The sequence below is a fragment of the Tribolium castaneum genome, chromosome 2 (genome assembly GCF_031307605.1).
Source record: "Tribolium castaneum strain GA2 chromosome 2, icTriCast1.1, whole genome shotgun sequence".
NCBI lineage: Eukaryota > Metazoa > Arthropoda > Insecta > Coleoptera > Tenebrionidae > Tribolium > Tribolium castaneum.
This window is the reverse complement of record NC_087395.1, coordinates 4111296-4135071: the sequence shown is the minus strand read 5'-3', so window position 1 is coordinate 4135071 and position 23776 is coordinate 4111296. Positions and strand designations below refer to the sequence as shown.

Below are 23776 nucleotides of genomic sequence, written 5' to 3'. Positions count from 1 at the left end.
AACCAAAAAAAAAAATCATTGCTAAGAATAATGTTAACCTTACCTTTTCAAGCTTCGTATCCGAAAAATTACGAAATTAGATCAAATTTTATTATTTATGATTTTGCTTGATTTAGCTTATTTTTCAAGAAGAAATTCATTTGCAAAATTGTGCCAATTCTTTATTTAATTTTTGTTTCAGTCGATTTAGTTTCTTTTTGAGCGAAATTATTTCATTCATAAGCAAAAAACTAAGTTTAGTCGAAAAATTGTTATTTCATATATTTTGCAAACAAATAATCATGAAGTATGCAGTGAGAAACGGTAAGAAACAACTAAATTTACTAAATAAAACATTCTTTTTCTTTTTCCTATTATTTCCATTACAGCCAGTAGTGGAATTATTTCTTAAAATTGTGTAAAAAAACAACTGAAATTTTACAAAGGAAGATAAAAAATTGAGTGTATTCTGCGTGACTCTTTTTAACTTTTCAATAATTTTGCCAACACCTAGTTAGTGGAAATTAGGTTATTTTAACCAGAGGATTTATTAATTGTACAAAAAGTGTTTACGATAAATATTAGTTAAAAGTAATGATATTTCTGCCATTTTTGAGCATCAAAGTACCTTCTTAAGCTAAAATTTCGAGATTTTAGAGCCCAAGAATCATCTTCCTTTTGATTTTTTTTTGAGCACATTCTTGAGTCACAAATGCAAATCGAAATTATTTCGCAAAATGTTAAAAACAGATGGAAAAATCACCCAATTAAGATAAAATGGGTGTTGTTTTAGTCTTTTTCAAGTTTTCTTGAGGTAAAAACTAAGTTCTTTCTGAAAAATTTACCTAAAATTGGATGAAAAATCAGAATTGCATCGAAATTGGTGTTATCTTGTTATTTAATCCAAGACTATAATTTATTTTTTACAAGAACTTTTAAAAATCTGAAAATAAATGGAAATTGATGTTAGTTTTTCTTAACTTAGCTCGCTTTTAAGCAAAATTTTATTAAAATGAGCTGAATAAGTACATATGGTCAAAAATCATAGTGTTTTTGGTCTAAAATTTTAAGTTTAGAAAAGTCGATAAAACAAACTTCATTAAGTTAAGTAAAAAAATATGTTTTTTGCAGTTAATTTAATGCTTAGCACGTTCTTCAATCAGAAACAAAAATATTCACAAAATTTTGTTCAAAAGAAACGAAAGAATGAAAAAAAAAATAGAACAAAATAAAGTGCAATTTTTTATTTTTTCGAGTGCTAACGAAACTATATTTTTTCTTTTATAAAATTAAAAAAAAAACCTGAAAAAATCACCAAATTTTGTCGAAATTACTATTTATTTTATTTTATTTCATCAGTCAATTTAATTCGTTTTTGAACTTGAAATTCATGTACATTGTAAGATTTTGGCCTTACCTTGTGTCAAAACACACCCCAAAATTACAAAAATAAAACCTTTCCAGTTTCACTCGACTGCATTTTTTTGGGCAAAATTCCGTCAAAAATTAGATGAAAAATGACACAATTTGATCAAAAAGGAGTTATGCTTAGTTTTCTTCAAGTTTTGAACACGTTTTTGAGATTCTTGCCCAAATAAATTGAGCTGAAAATTAATTTTTATTAGCACGTTTTTAATGCAGAAACGTAATTATTTCGTAAAAATTGTCAGTAATATGCCAAAGAATCGTCGAAACAAAATGAAGTAAGAATCTGAGTTTTGCTATTCATTGCTATTGATTTCTAGCATTACAAATAAATAAAAATACAGGGTGTATTAGAAATACGTGGCTTAATTTTAACAGGTAATAGAGCTCAACAAATAAAACATTTTTTCTATTTGTAATTTTTTAATAAAACCTTTGCAAATTTACTTAAAATTTGGAAAAGACAACTTACTGAAACGTGCCCTCTGGGTACATAAATGAAACAACTGAATTATTCTCGTTGTGATAGAAACGGACAATTTAAACAATGAAAATTGTTGGAATGAATACAAACTAATTATTAAACACTGACCGGCTTATTTGCACAAAAGGAAGGAGGAAAACCGTGAAAATTATAATTAAGAATTTTGCAAAACGTTGTATAGAAAAGTTGTTGTATTTGATCAGTTTTATTACATGTTAAAATTAACACACGTATTTCTGATACACCCTGTACACATCAGTTCTTAGACACAAAAAACAAAATGGTTTTCCTGCTAACACAGACCCTCAAAACAACGGGGAAGCTGACCCCAGTTTTTACATAAATACGACTACTATTAATAAGTAATAAAATGCCAAGGGTGTTAGCCACAGAAAACGGAAAATAAAACCAAGACCTATAAAAAGACAAAACAAGGACTTGTCCTCTTGTTTTTACTTTTGACGACCCTCTTAAAGCTGAATTTTAAAATAGAATAAACAATGAAACCAATAAACATGCACATATTTGCAGACAGTTTAAAATTAAATCGTAGAAACCGAAATAGTCAGCTGTGTCTATTTTGAAAAGCAGACCACGTCAGATATGTGGTATATCCGCTTGTTGTTTTATCTTTTGACGACTTTATTTTAATGACGCAAGAGGCAACACCCCGAGTTCAACGTCAAATGTTTTAAATGTCAATACCTAGCTAAAGTTAATTTTGATTTTATCCAACCGTATAAATATTTTTTTGGTTTGAGAACACTTCAAGGTAATTAAAACATATAAAATCCGAGTGAAACGTTTCAGACTCTCACCAACCATAAAAAAACATACTTGAACCCATCCAATCAGTAACGATTGCCAAAACACACAAAAGGGTTTATAATTGATCCTAGATAAGGACCTTGGGGTATTTCTGTCCGAAAACTGTTTATTATTTATCGAAAGGATTGCGGACATTTGTGTCAACGATTCTATTTCGAAAACAAAATCTGAGGCGCACTTTGGCTGAGTAAACCGTCAGAAAAATGATTTATACAGAAATTGAGTCCAGTCGACGCCACATTAAAAATACTTTTATCACATAATTCCGTGATCAAGTTTGCAAAAATCCAAATTTTTTATGTCAACAGACAATATTTCATGTCTTATTGATTCCAAGACGATTACTGGCTTTTGCGTGGGCTTGGTGGCGGCGACGGGACGAAAGAATTTTAAAAACTGGGTTGGACTTCAGGAAACAAATCTACGACTCTGTGAAATGAGTTAAAATTAAAATTATTATAAAAAAATTATTTGAAAATTTTTACCGGTTGTTTTAGTTTGGTATTCACCTTTCTTGTGTTTTTATTATTTTTCTACAAAATGTGTATCAGGTATATACAGGGTGAATCTATTAAAAGTATATTTTTACTATATCTGAAAAACTAATAAACGCACAGAATTCAGCGTTTCCTATTGAATTGTAATTTTTTAGATTTTTACAATTACAATTAATTATAATTAAAATTATAAGCAATGCAATGCTTAAATATTGTCTCGTGATAAAAATCCGTGAAAAACATTTTCTCAAAAACATCGCTGTTTTAGAATATAACACTAGACATCATACAGGGTGATTCAAATAAGATAAAGATAAAATTTAAATTAGGATTTGCAAGTTGAATCCAAGTTATCATCTTATGTCACTCTGACACTAGCGCAGAGAACTATCATTAGTGCCATTCAATTCTCATTTGTCAAGTACTGCCAGAGCAACATAAGATAACTTAGATTGCAAATGCAAATCGTAATTAAAATTAGATCAAGACGTACATGAAATATGTTTTTTGTGTTGCATCGCCAGATCGTCAAGCTCATTATCTCAATTGAATCACCCTGTATATCATATTGATAGTATTAATATTTATAATTAATATTTAATTAATTTTAATTAGAATTAAAATTAGAGGAAATTAGAGAAAAATTCTCAAAAAATCTGAATACAAGATGATTCAGGAATGTGTAATCGGTCTTTAACTTTTTTGCGCTTTTTTACTATCTGATATACAGGCTGATTCTTAAATGAACCGACAAAGTTTTACCACAGCTTTCCAATGATAAGTAGAGACGATCTGTACCATATCTACGTCTGTATTTCGTAGAGATAGAGACCCCTAAATCCGTGCCACTTACGGCGCTCATGAGTTTAATTTAGTTGTAATGGCAAAAATATGCTCCTTTTCATCGTGAATATCAATAATACACAGTGATCATTGTTGAATTAATGAAGTACTTTCATACATTGTCATCAAATGATTATCAAGCTTTCCATTAACCTGTACGCTTTATCTCTAATATAACTTTAAAAATATTTCGAAATTGATTACACAAGGAATTTTTTCACTATTTTTCCTTGCATGTACTCATTTGATGTTACCATGAGTAAAACTGTGTTGGTCTGTTTAAAAATCACGATGTATTTACATGCTGTTATTTCTGTTTTAATTTTTCGGTATATCTACTTAAAGTACAAAAATAAAACTATGTTTATTAGACACAAGGTATACAGGGTAGTGAACCAAAGTTATGTTTTTTTTAAGTGGAACACCCTAAATATTTTTACATTATTATTTTTTTGGTAAAAACATAATGGTACTTTGTATTAAAACTATTTAAAAAAATTGTTAAGGTCTTTAACCTTTAATAACGGTACTAAATCTTTATATTTACAACAAGAATTAACAATTTAGCACATATTTTACAGAACGTTTAAACGAAACACAAGAGCAATTTTTAAAAAAACCCATTTGCTAAACCCAAGTATCTTAAACTGTGAGCGTAATTGTTTATATAACTGTGAATGGAAGTTTCCATTTTATAAAATTAAAAAAAATATGATGTACAGCCTCAATTCTCTCGATGTACGTTTTATAGAAAGGTGACCATAGAATGCAATAGTACTCTAATGTAAAGCGAACAAGTGTAACAAACAAAGTTTTGTAGTGTAGAAATATTTTTAAAATCTTTCCCACATCGCTTGATACAGCCAAAAACTTTATTAGCTTTTGCGGTAACATTTTCATAGTGATAGTTAAATGATAATTTGTTATAAAAACAAACACCAAGATCTTTTACCACTGAAATGGTTGGTAATACTATCGAATAAAGTTTATAAGTTGATGGTACTATCATTCTGCTGTAGTTAATCATTTGGCATTTATCTGAATTTAGAAGCACTTCGTTTTTAGAGCACCAATTACATAAGTCATTGAGATCTTCTTGAAAAAGCTGTATGTCCTTGTTAGATGAAATTGATCTAAAAATGTTTAAGTCATCCGGAAACATACGAAAATGACTTATCTTAGTTGTTGCCAATTTCGTTGACAAAGAGTGAAAACAATAATGGACCCAAAACCGAGCCCTGAGGAACACCCCATGATATAACCTAGAAAAAAACAGGAAATAGAAAAACAGTTTCCGATTTTCACTTAAGTTTTTCCAAATTGGTAATTACTAACTAATATTTGCTAAACCAACTTATCATAGAGCCATCAACGTCATATGCCGAGAGATTATGTAATAGGAATAACACAGAGTGGTTGACTACATCAAATGCTTTACTGAAATCGGTATACACCGAGTGGACCTCGTGGCTATTGCTTAAGAACTTTGAAATAGAGTTAATATGAGGAAATAAATTTGTAATTGTAAAACGTTTACCAAAAAACCCATGCTGATTACTTGATATAACCGATTTAAGCAATGGAAATAATTTAGTATGTATAAGGCATGTTCAGATATTTTACAGGGAGTCTAAAAAATTTAAACTGGGCGATAATTTTTCACCAAAACGGGTGATGGGAGATGGAATATCTCCTGTCCTTGAAGAAATATTAAATATTAGTAATAAAGGTAAAGTAAGAGACTGACTAGAATTTAAAAAAAGTTTAGGTGGAAGACCATTAGGTTCAACAGCTTTGTTTATATTGACTGTATTAAATGAGTCCTCATTATCCTGGACATGTAATTTGTAATTCCAATGCTTTGTAATTGTAACAAATTAAATTCAATAAATATGAGTATCCGTCATTTTTAAAAATAAACACTTTTTTTTCTTTTTTGACGAAAGCCTAGGTACTAATTTTTAGGGATATAACTTCAAAAATGACGGACTTTAATTCAAACTTTAACTCCCTATTTAACCTTTTTAGAGGATGATACATCAAAATAATCTGTTATAATGTAATTATTCTAAAGTCAATTACTTTTCAATTAATTAATATGCAACTTGTTACAGCTAAAAAAATATAATTAACTACAAAGCAATGAGATTACATTATAATTAATTAGAGTAATCTAATTAATTACATTATAATCTGATTAAGCCCAACTCTGGTAACAAGGAACGAATACCAAACTGAAACACCCGGTAAACGGCAGAAGCACTGCTGAAGTACTCGTATTTGCAGAAATTTTTATAATTTTTGTCTGATGATCTACAAAATAATATTTTTGCAAACAATTTAAAGTTATGTAAGTTTACAGGGTCATTAATTAAGTCTTAACATACAGCACAGGTGCAATGCTGAAAATAAGTCATATTTTTCGTAAACATCAATTAATTTCGCTATTTATTTAACATTCATAGAATTGATATTTATAATTATTTTTGTTACATTACAAAGCGATGATTCGTTTAAGAATCAAAATCTTCAATTAAAATCGTATTTTATTTTATTTTTTGTTGTCTAAAAAATATATATTTCTATTTATAAACATCACTAACACACTCTTTTTTATAACGTACCCTTTTTGATTTTGACATTTTCTTTTCCAGTATTTTTTTGACAACTGTGACAATTGATATTGAAGTTAATGATGAAATTGGTTCTGATTTAATTAATTACATTAAATTTTGTCACCAGAATAAAAGTTTGCCATCAACAAAAGAATGTTGTAATTTATACATACTTGTATGTTTTAATCACTCGCTATCGCTCATTCGTGCTTTAAGCCGTATTGATTATTAAACATCCTTATTATTCGTTTATTAAATAACAACTATTAAAACCCTGTTAGGAAAGTTTCACTTTTTTTTAATTTTTAATTGATTTATTTGACGGAATTTTTTTCTGTGAATAACGTGTTTCATTAATTTCATTCACGCTTTTCTTGAGTGCACTTTAAAAGCAAATATTGTGGAAAATCACCACCAGATCACGACCTTGATTGTACAGTTACATATCTATTGAAGTGTGCCAAAAATGTTCACCATGACCTACCACGGATTCACTCACTTGATATCGAGGAGTCTCTCGATTAGAATTTGTTACATAGTGATTAATTTTTATTGTTGTAAAATATGTAAATTAGTAAACATGTGTTCACTTATTGTAACTCATCGCCAGATGTTTGATCAAAGGTTATCGGAAAGTCGATGGTCTACACATTTTATAATAAATACTTTAATTAAAATTGTTACATTAGTCATGTCATTCCACAGTGATAACCAGAATTTATGAATTTCAATTTTAAAAGCATCTGATGTTCCCATGTGATTAATTACATAACTTTTTATTCATCGGTAGAATAAGTATTCTTAGATTTTGGCCACGTATATTTAAAATCTGGCTACGGGACTTGTGGCACAGGTGCAATAGAGCAAAATTTGATTACTTTGTCAAATGGTGCAATAAAAAATAATAAATTATATAAATGAATATTTATTTTACGTAAATTATGTTTTACCTTAAATTATTTTCACTCTACTCATGCTGCAATTATTATTAAAATGTCTAGGAACGCAGCCAACAAGTGAATCTTGTTGAATCCGGATGTTTAAAACTGTCTGTCCGACGATGACGAAATGTGGTGAATAAAATCTGTTTCATTAAACTGTAGTTTAGACTGGAATTTTCGTATTTTTAAATACACATATGCAGATGTCACATATTTTTGAAAACGTTTATTACAGTTAATAATAATCATAATAATTTATACATACAGATGTTCCTATATCTTTATTTTCTTTAATTAAAAAATATGAAACTTAGGTAAGTAAGTAAGTAAGTAAGTGAGGTGAGTCAATTTTCAGCGAAACCGTTGTTAATAATAAGCCAAATATTTTTATTTTGCTGGAAAATGACGATTTGACACTATACGGTCTTTGAAATACCTAAATTTTAACGATTCCTCTCTTAAAAACGAAAATCGCCTTATTTTAGTTGAAAATGCCGACTGTCGCACTTATTTGTTTACAAACTTCTAAATATCTGCAATTACATAAACCACTGTTATCCAAATGATTGCCCGCACACGAGTCCACGAGTCGTATTTCAGACAATTTCTTAAGATTTCGAATGTTTTTAACTCAGAATCGTATCAAAAGATTAAATACATAAAAATCATAATAAAATAACAACTACTTTAAACATTTAGATAGATACTTTTAGATGGTACTTATTTCATTTAGTTTTACTTAAATTCTACACAATGTGATTTTTCTGATGAATTTTATTTTTTTTAATTAAAAAATCTGCTAAAGTCTGTTAGTAAATTTAAAACTAATTATTCATATGTTTGTAGCTCCAGATTTTTTAAAATATGACTTCAGGAAGATTTTTCCCGTAATCTGCACTTGCTTCTCAACAACGTACCACTGAGAGGAGCACTCTATATTATTATAGAAAAGTTGTACTTGATGTACACCTTGATTGATTGTACACCTTGTAGAAAAAAATAAAAATAAAAATTCGGGGCTTCTTTGAAAAGATAGTATATGGTTTTGAAAATGTACTACAAGTACATTTTGAATTGCGTTTTCTTTAAATGCAAGCTAAAAATTTCAGTGTTCATAGTTATTTATGATGTAGATGAAGGTGATTGTGGAAAATGATAATGTAAAACAATTTCACGAAAAATTAGCTTTATTTGTGAGAAAAAAATTTTACCTTTTTAAATTTTTCTTAAAAATGAAATTGCGCATTAAAAAAGTTTAAGATTTTTTTACTTCAAAATAATAGTAGTTTATTATACAAGTAAAGAAAAGTTGTTCATTATCTGTGACTGGTAGGAATCACAAACAGATAATGTCAATTTTTCTTTACGTGTATAATACAACGTTTCCTCTACACGTATATCGAGAAATTTTTGTTAAATTTGTTCACCGATAGAATAAATAATCACCAATAGAATAAAGAAATCACCAAATAGAATAAAAAAAAACACCAAATGGCTACTTTACTTTATTCTATCGATTTATTGTTGTATGGCTTTTTATTGAAGAAATTTATATAACTAAGTATATTGCTCACTCCAAATCAGGGTATGTAAAGTAAATCTAATTTCTCAAGTTTTCCTTTTAAGGCGATATGAACTAGTTTTATACCCGTTTTTGAAACTGACAATTGTTTATAAAAAAGACTATAACTAAATGAAATAATGTGCTATAGTAACCACTATAGAATAAAGCTGTACTACCTCTACTTTTATCTATGGAATAAGGAACATTATTATTCCCTATAAGAGAAAGCTAATTTTTCGAGAAATTGTTTTACATTATTATTTTCCAGAATCGTCTACACCATAAATGATAATAAACAAAAATATGCATTAAAGAAAATTAAAAGAAACAAACAATTTTTGAAGTGAATGGGATTTTAAATTCTATACCTAATATCAAGGTTAAACAAATTTGTCTTTCAAAACTTAGATATGAAACAATAATAAGAAATAATGTTAATAAAAATAATAATAATAATAATAATAATAATAATAATAATAATAATAATAATAATAATAATAATTTATCAATGTTAAATTATTATTTAAAACAGCGACTGCACGCCAAAATTAAATTGTTAGCAATAAAAAATACAGATTTATTTTTATAATGCTTAATCTATGCCTATTTACACTTTCTGGCACGATAATTTTTATTACTTATGTTTTTTAGCGTTTGTAATTGTAATGACGATTATGTTGATGGTGATTCCAAAAAATGTACAGGGTGCTGTATTTTGGATGTCCAAATAGAGGATCTTCGAAACTATGAGGTTTAGAGAAAAACGAGTGACACATTCTTGGGGCTATTTTTTGAGAAAATAATTTTGATCAAAACCTCATCCCGCTATTGTTTTTTATTTGCGACCTATAAACAAAAGTTGACATAGCAAAATCTTAAAAACTACATATTTTTCTTATTATAAAAGATTCACATTTGAAAACATTTTACAATCATATTTTTCAGAGAATTTAATGTTATCAGCGGTTTTTTTAACACTCGTTTAGCTATAACACTATAAAGATAAACATAAAGTTGTATTGTTTAAATAGGAATCATAGTTAGCTATAACATTTTCGAAAAGTTTATTTTTTTCTGAACTAAAAACGTTATGAATACAGTTTGATATTTTTATATACTTGTGATAAAAGTAAAGTAGTTGATAAAAAAGTTAGCCATGGAAAAATTATTTTACATAAAAGATGTGAATAATCTATAAATTTTGTGAACGGTTATTAAAATAAAAAATGTAAAATTATAAAAATAAGCTATGTTAAAGTTATTTCCAATTGAACAACTGTACGATCGTAGCAGTTTTTAACTACATAATAAATGTGCAGAAAGTTGAAAACAATGTGTCGCTACCATTTGATCACACTTTTTTATGATTTAGTGAAGTGCAATAAAGGTTGTTATGTATTTTTTACCGTAGATGGGATTTAATTTTCGTGTTTGGATTGACATGTTTTTGTAAAATAGAATTTTACTGACAGGCTATCATACAATTAATAAGATTTTTTGCCGACATTTCATGTTTAATTAGAAAATAGAATGGCAATGTAAGCTTGCCGTTTTAAATCTAAAAACAAATATTTTTTATTGCAAAAATTTAACCTAATAATAATTTATTTTGCTGTTTTTAATTAGTGTTTAAAAAATCATTAAATTATAAATAATTGTTGAGTAATATATTTTTTATAATTTCAATTAAAAATCCAAACTTTTTTTATGGCCTACTATAAAGAAAAAGCGAAATGTTATGCTTTTTAATATTAAAAAATAATGTATTACACAAACAGACATATCGTAAAAGTAAAAGTCTCAGTGAAAATAAACACGTGCGTTAAGTTGGCCCAACCACTTTCAAACTTTGAAAATGCACATACGGCATTCAAATGTGCTCGGAAAGTGCTGAAGAATGCTGCTATTTATTTAAAAAATGCTACTTTAGTTTTATAGTTTTTTTGTGTTTTTTTGGTTGGCCAAACGGTGGCCCAACCATTTTATGTGCTGCACGTTTTGTTTATGCCATTTAAAAGTTCTTTAAAAATGCTGGCAAATGCCGTATTTTAAATAAAAAGTGCTGGTAAAATAACGGAGTTTTTAAATTTAAATAATGGTTGGGCTAACTTAACGACAGCCCAACCATTCATGTGCTAAACGATTTCTTTATGTCAACTAAAAGATCTTGAAAATGCTGGCGAATGCTGTACTTTAAATAAAAAGTGCTGAGAAAAAAAACAAAGTTTTTTATTTAAATAATGGTTGGGCTAACTTAACGACAGCCTAACCACAGCGAGTGCCTTCGAGTTTTTTATGTCAACTAAAAGACCTTAAAAAATGCTAGCGAGTGCTTTACTTAATTCAAAAAGTGCTGAGAAAAAAACATTGGTTTTTAATATCGAAAATTGGTGGGCTAACTTCTTAACGGTGGCCGGACAGTCCAATCTTACACCGAGTGCTCTACGGTTTATTTATACATATGAACTAAAACGTTTTCAAAAATACTGGCAAAGGCTATACTGCAAATAAAAAGAGCTGGGAAAACAACAGTTACTTTTAATTCAAAATTTATTAGGTTTAGAAAAGTTTTGAGAATCCACATAGAAATTTTAGAAGGAGCTATACCTCTAGTAAATTCAAAAAACAAGGATAGCATGTTAGTATGGAAATGAAGAAAATATTTTCCCTAAATGTACTAACAAAAATGAAGATAAGTTATATTCAGCTGTACCCAAAGAAGCAGACGACCCTCTTTCTTTGCTAGAGAAAACACATAAAAATTCTAAAGAAGTGGAAACAACAAACGATGAAAACGACGAGATAATGAAAGATGAAGAAGATAGAGCAATTGAAAACTGGAAAGGGGAAGGTGCAACTAAACCAAAACGTCGACGGAGGTCTTATCTGGAAAATCAAAAAGAATGGGAATTTATAGAACTTTCGGCACGGACGAAAACAATTCCTATATCTTTAATTAAAAATGGAAACTGTTCTACTTTAAGAACAATCACGATTAATAAAAAAAGTTTATGTTTACTAATACGTGTGGATTTGATGCACTTGTTCAAATATTGTCTTTATGTTACTGTGACTGCCCCGCATTTAAAGAGGGTGTTGTAGATGATAATTTTCTGGCCGAACTTTTACAGAATTTGGTCAAGGGAAAAATATCTAGACATTCTTATATACTAAGAGCTAAAATTTTGTCTCAAATTTTTGATGAAGTCTTCAGGCCCGATGGTCTAATAGAAATTCCTTGCGTATGTACGCAGCAATTATTAATAGATAGAATGGCTACTAATAATTTCTTAGAATGGTCTAAGAAAGAAATCACGGTTTGCTGTGGTTACAATGAAACCAGAAATTACGCAACAATTATGTTAAGTGACAATAATTTAGTAGCTAAGCTTGTTACAAAGACAATGGAGAAAACTTGCTTTTGTCCAAAATGTGACAAAAAGTATCTGAACGTGAAATCAAATTTGAATGAAAACTACATATTTATTGACTGGGCATCAGTTTCATTGACCAACACAAATAGAAGTGTTCAGTTATGCGAAATTCCTGCCAATAAAGCATTAACCAATAAAAACCTAAACTACAAACTCCAGGGATTAGTGGAAACTATCGGTGAAGCTAGTGATGTAGGCCATTTTATTGCCTATTGTAAAAGGCCAAATGAAAAATGGGAAATATATGACGATTTTCAAGACAAAGTGAACACAAACTGTCCCCCGGAAAAAGTTTTAAGAGGTTGTGTCCTACTTGTTTATCGCTGTTTGTAAAAGTATAATATATATATTTTATTGTTTGTTTTATGTTAAAATGAAATGTTTTTTTAAATAAAGTACTAATTATTGTGTTTTATTAAACAATTCCAATTCATGTGAATCTACTTAAAAAAAAATAAACGATATATGATGTACCTAAGTAAGCACTACAGCTCCTGCATTTAAGGAGGAGAATTTTCGATATTAAAAACTAATGTTATTTTCTCAGCACTTTTTGAATTAAATACAGCACTCGCCAGCTTTTTTAAGGTCTTTTAGTTGACATAAAAAACTCGAAGGCATTCGGTGTGGTTGAGCTGTCGTTAAGTTAGCCCAACCATTATTTAAATAAAATACTTCGTTTTTTTCTCAGCACTTTTTATTTAAAGTACAGCATTCGCCAGCATTTTTCAAGATCTTTTTGACATAAAGAAATCGTTTAGCACATGAATGGTTGGGCTGTCGTTAAGTTAGTTCAACCATTATTTAAATTTAAAAAACTCCGTAGCATTTTTAAAGGACTTTTAAATGGCATAAACAAAACGTCCAGCACATAAAATGGTTGGGCCACCGTTAAGTTAGCCCAACCAAAAAAACACAAAAAATCTATAAAACTAAAGTAGCATTTTTTAAATAAATAGCAGCATTCTTCAGCACTTTGAAAGTGGTTGGGCCAACTTAACGCACGTAAAATAAACTGTTAGAAGACGCATCTTGTATTTTTATAGGAGGGATGGTGATGGGTCGTCTCTGAACCAATTGTTTTTTTAATTTTTTACTTGATGTTCTATTTATGATAATTGTAGGTTTCTGAACTGAACTTGATTTTTAAGGCGGTTTACTGTAAATTCCATTCTCTGATTCTTAAATTATTAATTATTATTAAAAACTAATTTAGTTAGGGAGTACTTAACTAAAATTGGGTTTTTCAGATTTATTGAATTTCTTTCCAGCTTTCTGGTGCAAAATAATAATAATCCTATCTTTTTTATATGCATGTTTAAATGGTTTTAACTCGTCATCTCGTTTTGATGACCAAAAAATTTTTTTTTTTATTTTCAATTCACAAATTACAAATTGTGGCACATTTTTGGCTTCTTCTCTTTAGGTGACATTATTTTGTAATCTGTATCTAAAAATTATAAGATGACAGTTTTTAAATCTCTAGAATCGTTACAGGGTGTCCTCTTGCGTTTATCTGCGACAACGCGATCTTATCCTCCTATAATAACTGCGTTCAAACCTTTGGTTCAAACTTATTCCAGACAACATTACTTGCGCTACGCAAGACCAGAGGGCGCCTCATTCCCCACATTTTCCATCCATCTATTTTGAAATAGATTGGCGCCCAAGCCGAAGCACATGAAACCAGATAGTTTGTCAGTCGCGCATCAACTTGGGTAATGTAAAGAGCGCGAAGTATAATTTGAAACATGTGCACTGCCCTCACGAACCATTTCTAGCACCGACCAATTTTTAGAATGAAATTTCCCACTTTTATCATTTTTTGAACTCTCCTTACCCTCTAAACTAAATAAATAAAAAAAATGTGTCCGTGCGAATTGTGTGTGTTGTGTTTTTTCGTGTTATGTGTATACACAGTGACCGCTTTTAATGTCGATAGTTTTAATTACGCTACGTATCAAGTGCCCAGTTACGATGGTCATGATTCCATGTTCGGATTCAGCATAGCTTTACATCGAGAAAGAAACACTGGATGGTAGGTGCTAATTTTTCCAACCCAATCACCAAAAATAGCCACAGTGCTATATTTAAATTTAACTGTGCGTTGCGATTTTTTGACCGGATTTCCTTGGTGTTTCTACCTTCTGGTGAACACATGTTGGCCCTTAGGGACGGACCTAACACGTGTTGGTGATTTCGCGCCGGATCTGGCGCTTGTCCAAAAGCCAACATATTTTTAGCGATTTGTGCAGGAAGTTGATTTGCAATCTCCTTGTGATAAAATAACGTTAAATGGACGGTTTTTACTAACTCGGGGGCGGTTTGTTTCGTTCTGTTGAGGTGTTTGTGTGAGCATTATTGAATGGCCTTGCATTATTATTGCCAATATTTACGATGTGTTGCAATGTCGCCTCAGGATGTGCGAAGTGTTAATCGGTTGTTTTTTGGCAACGGGATAACTTTCGCTAAGTCACACAAATCGACTATTTTTAAATATTTTCTTGATCCGGATTTAAATAGACTTCTGTATTGTTTGTGTACATAAACATTTTAAGAGCTAAGCGCAAAAAATGTGGATATTTTACTTATTGTTATTCAAGAGCTATTGTTTTACTGTAACTGTACTTGAATTAAATTTTTCTTATGATAGAACGAATTGAATACAACTATTTGTGCAGAAATAGCTTTAAATTGATTTTGACAATCAAAACAACAATTTGTTGTTGTTGAAGATTTATAGCTATTTACACAATAGTAGATAAGACAGGCTACAACAAACATACAACCAAGAAATGGGCAGCAATAAAGATTTTCTCTACATGATTAGAGAATTCTTGTACAAATAAATTTGTATCACAGGAGGAGCAAACTTTTTTGGTGCGAACTTTCAATATTAATTTATTATCTCGATGATTGATCGCTTGGTAATAAGATGATGACAGGATCGATGTCGTTATCCCAAATTAAAATATTACACGATAGTCGATAATGTTGACTGTAGTAAGGATCGTATAATGAACACTAATTTTATTATAATATCGGAAGCAATATTAATTACAAGATCATCAGTTTGAACGTGTATGTGGTATAAGCAATAATTTTATAGAATCGTATTAAATGAAAATCTAACAAGCATATCTTAATTGCATAACTGTTTTGTAATGGGTACCTAACAATTAAGTTATTCGTAGTACGATCAGGAAGACTATATGTAAAAAAGGGCAATGAAAAATGAAAGTCTTTAATGAATTCTTAGCTACTCTTGAGCGTCTCAAGATATTGCTTTTAAAGGCGCTGCCAAACTTGTTTTTAAAAGAAATTGGAAATAATATTCTTCAAAATTTCCTGAAAACTTTTTCACATATTATGAAAAATCAAAAATTTTTGCTTTTTTCTTTGAGTTTTGTCTTGAACTTTACAAAATTTGTCACATGTTGATGAACTCGTAAGACAAACTGTGTCTTTTATTTGATCTTACATTTGGACAAAATGCTCTCGAGATTGTTTAATTGCATGTTTCTGTATCACAATTATTTAAAAATGTAGGTATTTAAAAAAATAATGATGTATGTACTCGCATTTATAAATTAAAAATATCACTTTTTATGTTATATGTTTATTAAACGATTTAGTATACAATTTTGGTTGTATTTTTAAAAAAAAAATTCGGCTTGTTTCGACGAAAAAATAGCTAAGCAACTCAGAACTCTAACTTAGAATTAGCTGAAATCTCTAAGTAACAAATAGTAGATATCCGAATAAAATAAACGGTCCTATGAACGTACAAAATTATTTGGCATTTTGTTTATATTTTTCAATTTTTTGTTTGTATTATCGATGTTAGGTCTTCTACTTCTTAAAAAAATTCAGCTTGTTTTGATGACAGCTCTTGAAATAAAGGAGTTCCGGGTTCAAAAAATAGCTAAATAACTCAGAACTGGTTGAAGTAACGTAATTTTGACCAATTTTAATAAGTTTTTTTGTTGCGCCGAAATTTTTTTAAATAAGTTAGTTCCCACGTCCTAGCTCAAAAATTAGCTTAATTTTTATTTTTATTTTTTTTTAATTTTTGGCTTGATTCGGCAAAACAAACTTCTGAAATAAAGAAATTTTGAACCGGAAAATCTAAATAATTCAGATTTGGTTAAAATAAAATAATTTTATCCACAGCTAATCGCATAATCATATCCATAAAACCTATAGGTCTTACGAAAACATCATAAGACCCGCAACAAAATTAAACTGCATTTCTTACATTTACCTTCATATTAAATGAGAAAATATGGTTGATTTCTTCTTTATTCGACGTCGAGCACAAACGAAGCTGGAACTAATGCAGTATTTTTAATTTAAAAATTTATTTAACAAACTTCACTTCAAAACGTCAAATGAAAATTTTGAAAAGTAATTTGAAAATATTGATTTAGTCTATATTGTTTGGCTGTGGATAAAACGTTGTATTGCATACGGGCCTTACATGTGTTTTATTTGCTTAATTAAACGCTCGAACTTTATTCTCGCGGTTAAACCTTTGCGCGAATAATACACATTGTGAGATCCTTATACAATAAATAACTATAGACGTAATTCTAGGAATTTTTTAAATTTTTTTGCAGTAAAATTTCTTGAAATTACTGAGTTCTTGCTCAAAAATTAGCTTAGGGTGGATTATACAATTGTCAAATAAACCTCGGATATTTCTAGTATAATTACTATGGTTATAATTGTTACAACAATGTATTTTTCAAAATGTATCCCCAGGATAAAGTTATCCGACGATTGTAAAATCCGCCGTTAATCACTCAGAAATAGTAAGTAGAAAATAAACATAATGTGGATGTATAAAATACATTTTTTTGTTGCTAAGATTTTAAGCCTTCTTTTTAATATCTAAATCCTAGATTATGAATACTATTTTAAAACACGTTTCCCATAGCAACGTGTTTCAAATTAAAATGTTCTAACAAAAAAAATTGAATAACACTCAAAAACGTAAACGCTTAAAGTTCTAGGGTGTCTAGATATGCAACTCGCATACGTTCGTTGCATAACGACAGCTCTCGTTTTCGCTCTCGTATTATTAATAACTATTTGTTAAATATGTTTATATTTCTTTATTATGAATATTATGATGTATGTCACCGCCGCTATGTTTCTCTTTTTTAAAAACTTTTTAGATTGCACTTGAAACATGGTTCAAAAAAAAAGTTAAACTACTAAGAATTGGTTAAAACAACTTAGTTTAGATTTAATTTGGAATTTGAATTTTTTGAGGCGAAAATTTTTTTCAGCTTAAAAATTAAGCTCCCTTGTCATTCAGGTATAAACAAACAGCAAATAAACATGGATGTATAAAATTATTTGTTATTTTGTTTGACATTTTTGTATTTCAGTAGGGAATATTCGTTTTTTTGATGAATGTTTATTTTTTGTTGTTTTTTTTTTCAAAATTTTTTTGACTTGTTTGACAAAAGCTCTTGAAATAAAAAAGTTTGGATAAAAAAAGCTTAACAACTGAGAGAAAATAACTTAACTTCCGCGTAATTCAGCCAGTTTTCAGATTTTTCTTTAAATGTAGGTAGGTAGTTAAAAATTTAAAAATGTCTCTTTCTTTACTGTATGTTTATTAAATGATTTATTAAAAAAATTGTTTTTTTTTAGTTTTTCGGCCATTTTTCAAAAATTTCTAATACCAAAAAGATCAAGTACGAAGCAATGGTAATATAAAAATGAAATGGCTTTCAGTTAGACAGCGTTTTTAACCAAAGCATCAAAAGTGATTTATTTGAAAAAAAAGTTAATTTTTTTTTCTAATTATTGTGTCAGTATAATCAGTATACAGAAAAATGCATGTCTAAGAGCTACATTTAGATTCAGTGACACAGGATGTTTCATCTAAAACTTCTTTCGCTTTAGGTTTGACTTGTTTTTAGGTCATTTTTATTTCATTTTTTACCATAGACACTTTCAAATTTCCATCGCACTAATCCATAGAAAAACTGGAACATCTAATTAAATGCTTTATATTAACTAGAAAAAACACATTAGAGGTAAAATAAGAGTTGCCGGAGCCTTTTTACAATAACATATCTTTAAAATTATGCGAATAAGAAAAAATTGAGACATGTTGTAATGTAAACTACAGATTTGGCAGAAACTTCCGTGGATAAAGGAATTTTAGATAAGGAATAGAGGAAAATTAAAAATTAATTCCGAAACTAACTGAAACCTTAGAAAAGAAGTAATCATTTCTTTTACAAAGACAAAGCCCGAATAACAATAATTGTGTTATTAGGCGTTTTTTGCCAAATTATTTTTAAATGTTCCCAGTTGATAATTTACGTTCATGGTATTCCTCTCCATAATTCACAATAAGCTCTCCTCTCCGTTACATACCACCAAAAGCCCGTATTTTCCATACACGACCATCATCCATTACCATCATGACATAAAAGGGACGTGTTTTATACTTCTTGCACATCTTAACTTTACATCTTGAAGGCGGCTTAATCCACTTCTCGTCGTTATTCAAGTGCATACAAGATGTTGAAGATCCGGGCTGTAAATTACGGTACCTTATGGATGCTTTTAAGCTTTAGATTTAGTTTCGAGCTTTGTGTTTTTGTCATTATCTACCTATATCTATTAAGCAATTTCCGGGTCATATACTACGGCAAAATAAATATTAGTTTAGTGGTCCTATTTACAATGCAACCGCTCTAAATCTCAATTAAATAATTAGGTAAGTTTATGATTTATCTGATAACGATTACTGCATCGAGATTATGTAAGTTGGTGCACTGTGTTACGTCAAGGTAATGGGTACAAGGCGAGGTTATGCGATAAATGACGGCGTTTAAAACGGGTGCAGTGTGCAGTATTTTATGTCAAAAGGTGGACATAAATGAGGACAAGGGTTTGGACTGAAGTGGTAGTTAATTTCAAGACACAAGACAAATATTTCGAATCAAATTTAAAAAAAAATAAATGATTTAATTATTGTTATTACAAAAGTAAAAAATAGTTGTTATAAAATCGATAAAAAAATAAATGTGAGGAAGTTTTATTTTAATTGCGAGATTATTAACTTCAAACAACGAATCTAATTACTCATTATGATGATTAGAAACAAACACAACAGCGTCAATGTACTTGTTAAGGCGATGAAAACCGTGTCATAGCTATGATGAGGAGGCTTAAAAATATAAAGTGTTTCATTTGACACTTTCCTGATCTTTGTTATTGATGAAAACGATTTAAAATAACATGAGATCGAAAATAAAGTGAATTAGAGCAGGCTGTGCCTGCGGAATTTTAATCACATGTCAAAAAATTGACAAATCAGAATTCTTTTGAAAAAAATGTGGCTAAATTTACAGTTCCCTTTCAAGGCTTCCTTTAATTTAGTACAGTCTTGATCTCATGGTATAAAAAATTAATTTAATATGAAAGTTTTCAGGAAACATTTCCTTATAATTTTTTTTATATACTATCAACAAGGATATGTTAAACATTACAAAAGCCAAAGGAGTGTCGTAAAGCGGTTTTTTTACAACTAGTGTAATAAACACGTGTTTGTTACTGCATTTCAAAAACTAATAATTCGACAAAGATTACCGTTTGCTGTTACCTAATGAGTATAAATACTTTTTTGCCTATATGATTTTTTTCCGATTTCCTCTGCATTTCTTTATTTATTTTCTAGTAACCACTTGTTTTTTGGATCTAGCGCCAATTTTTTGCATAAAACAAGTAAATGATATAGTAATTAATTCATTTGGATTTCACTAACTTTTGTAACCTGTTGATTAAAATATATTATTTCAAAAGTATTTTGTTTATGAAAACAATATTCAAATGCACAATTGATTTCTACTTTCATGTACAAAATCAATCTTTGTTCTACATAAATCATGTTTTTAGACAAAAAACATACTAACCCAAAAAATCACAGTTAAACAAAGCACTCTTTTAATTTTGAATTAATCATTTTCAACCATCACTTCAAAATCATGTCTTAAACAATTGTATTTCATTTGGGACAAATGAATTCAGATCAGGTCAGGTTAGGTCTACAGTTAGGATCTGGCAAATCAAAGAGAGACTAATGAGATAAAAAAACAGAATACATTTTTACACATATTTTCTTAATTTTTTTATTAGTTATCTAATTTGCTTCTTTAAAGCACACAGCAGCGTGTATAAATCCAACTTTCAAAAACGCGCGTTTTTTAAAGTGTCCATAGAAACATCAATAACCCAAGAAATGTGAAGATAAATGGCAACTTTTTAATATTTTTTTTTATAATGACAGTTAATTCCATGACAACGAATATATTGATCTCACATTACATTATTATATTACATTATAACTGGTCTTTCAAACACTTTCTTTATTTTGAGCACTCCGGCTACGTCGTCGTGCTCGAAAAATCGCGCGTGTTTTAAAGACCTCAATATCCGCTTATACTTTAATATACAGACTGATCCAGAAATACTGAGTCTGTTGGCAACACATTTGAAAGTATTTGTGCTCATAATTTGTAACATTGCAACCGAATTCAATTTTTCTTGACAATTATTTGACGTATAACCCCACAAGATTATTAAATTGTTGTTAGCTGGAGGAGAACTCCATTGGTATCCTTAAAAATTTAAGACCTGTGTTGCCAACAGACTCAGTATTTCTGGATCAGTCTGTACAAAAGTACATTTATTTTTAATATAATAATATAATAATATTTAATATATAATAATTTATATTTAAAAAAATGTATAAATAATAAAGAATACAAAACACTGGCTTTCAAAAATTACTTTTGATTGTTTTAGTTCTGTTATTCTGTTTTTAGTGCTGATTCTAAAAATTATTTTTTTCCTTAATTACGTAAAGTTATTAAACAAAAAAGGCAATACAATTAAATAGTATTTGTGTTTTGATGGTGATACCACTAACTCGGAATTCGCCAATTTTGAGACCCTCTGTATAGTACTATTTCATCCGCAAAACTCATTCGCATAAAGATCGAAACAGATTTTTTTCTACATTAGTAATAGGTTTGCCACATTTCCAAAAAAAGTAGAACTTTTACTTTTAGTCGAAAATTTAACATTTTAGTACCTGTAACATTAACCAGAAAAGATTTATTGGTTATTTAGGACAGGGACTAATTAAAATTTGTATTTTTTGGGACGTTTCGATCTTTTTAATAATCTTCATTAGGTTGCAATATTAATTCGTATTACTTGAAGTATTTGTGCCATGTCAACTTCAAGAAACACGGATAAATATTGCAGCCTGATGAAGCTTTAATAAAAATCGCAACGTCGAGAAAAATATAATATAAAAAAATATAAATTTTAATTAACCCTTGCCCCAAATATCCAATATACGGGGTATTAGGAAATGGCTTAGTAATATTTTGTATGTGAATTTGTCATGATCAGACGAGTTAAAAATCCTTTTATCATTTTTCCAAAAAGTGCGTACTTTTTTCAGAAATTTTTATTAACTCATCTGTTGTGAGCCACTGTGTCGTTTATGGTAGTTTATTAGCACTTAATTTTTTTGTTAAACATAATGGAGATGGCGGCGCATAGGCGTTTTGAGAATTTTTAAAAATTGTGGCTATCATGTTCATTTGTGTCCTGGCAAAAATTTTTGTTTTTTTTTTCGTTAAATTTAATAACAAAACACAAATTGAAATAGAAGAATAATGTAGTGGACCAAGAAGTTAATTTACCTCTGCTGCTTTGTCAATAATATTAAAATTTATGCTAATTTAAATAATTCTAGTTCAGCGGTTCTCAAAATTTTCAGAACGATTTTTTGGGAAAACTATGCATTTTTGATTTACATAAATTTTGCTTAATCGATTTGTCTTGCCATTCGCTATTTACATTTAAATTTTTGCTAAACCATTCCCTAACAGGCTGTATTTTTTCTCGTCATATCATTTTTTTAAAGGCATAAATGTGGTCTCAAAATTTGTAATATTAATTGTTTTTTTAATGGCAAGTTATTGTGACATGTTTTTTAGTCAAAGCTAGATTATGAACAAAAACTGAATTCAAGATTAAAAAATTCCAATACGTGGTGTTATTATTACTTTATTAGGTAGTATTTTCCAAAAATGCTAATTGCTCTTATTCTTACAGAAATCTCGGGATGTTTTCAAGCCTTTATATCAAGTTACAAATAAAGTTATTTTTAAACTATGGTGAATTAAACACTATGAGACGAAACAAGATACAACGTAAAGGCGGTTTTCTGTAAATTTAATACATTTGAGACCGTCTCAGTTCTAAATTAAAATAAGAACGTACTATTCAGTAAGCTTTAGAAAAAGAGGCAGAAAGAAAAGAACAACTGACGCCAAAATTTTTGACACAAACTTGAGAAAAAATTACTGCCTTTTTTTTAAAATATGTTCCAAACTCTATGAAAACAGCGAAGAACACAAGATAAATGTAAGGATGAAAATTGTGGAGTAAACGTTCTAAGCCGCTCAAGTTCAAACAAAAATTTGCAGTTCAAAAAAATCAAGACAATCGGCATGATTTTCTTATGATGATATATCTAATCGAAAAAAAATATTTTAAGTCCTTGGTAAAGGTCTTGGTGCGGTTGTGGTTGTGGTTTACCAACAGATAGCACTTATAAAATATCAACCGTGTGTTGTTCTTGAAAAGCAAGCTTCCACACATTTCTTATTCGCTAATAAATTCGGCTCACAAATTTTAGAGTATTATTTTTCTCATAACCATAACAAGTCCGCCTCTGTTTCCTCATCGGATCAATGGCCATAAACCAATTTTCTCAATGTCCACTCTCTTTCTTTACGACTAGGAGCGAAAACTAGGCTAGCGCCAAGCCCCCAGCGAAATTTTTCCGCATCCAATAACCCGTCAACAAACACCACCCATCAAACTTGGCACATTCAGCAAATCATCAATAATTAACTCGCATGTGGCATTTTTCCGCTAAATCGGGTCACAACGCCTCTCATACCGCACACGAAAGAAGAAACTTGCATTGGAGTTGATGTCACACGCCTTATTAGGACCGACAAACCTAAATGCCATAAGCAGTGAATGTCAAATGTCCCGTGTAAACAACACGATGCGGAAAAATTAATTAATTCAGACAGGACTCGAGCGATT

At 29.4% G+C, this 23776-nt stretch overlaps 1 protein-coding gene across 2 annotated transcripts in view; it reads left to right on the top strand.

Annotated features, from left to right (window-relative positions):
* The first annotated feature begins 14293 nt into the window (after nucleotides 1-14293).
* The window catches only part of if (inflated), a 125563-nt gene continuing 116080 nt past the window's right edge, over nucleotides 14294-23776 (top strand). The window contains exon 1 of one of the 2 annotated variants that reach the window (XM_008200376.3): nucleotides 14294-14648. In XM_008200376.3, the coding sequence (XP_008198598.2) occupies nucleotides 14476-14648 (173 nt within the window). In that variant the 5' untranslated portion in view covers nucleotides 14294-14475. The remainder of the gene's footprint in view (nucleotides 14649-23776) is intronic. The other variant, XM_008200375.3, reaches the window with a different exon arrangement.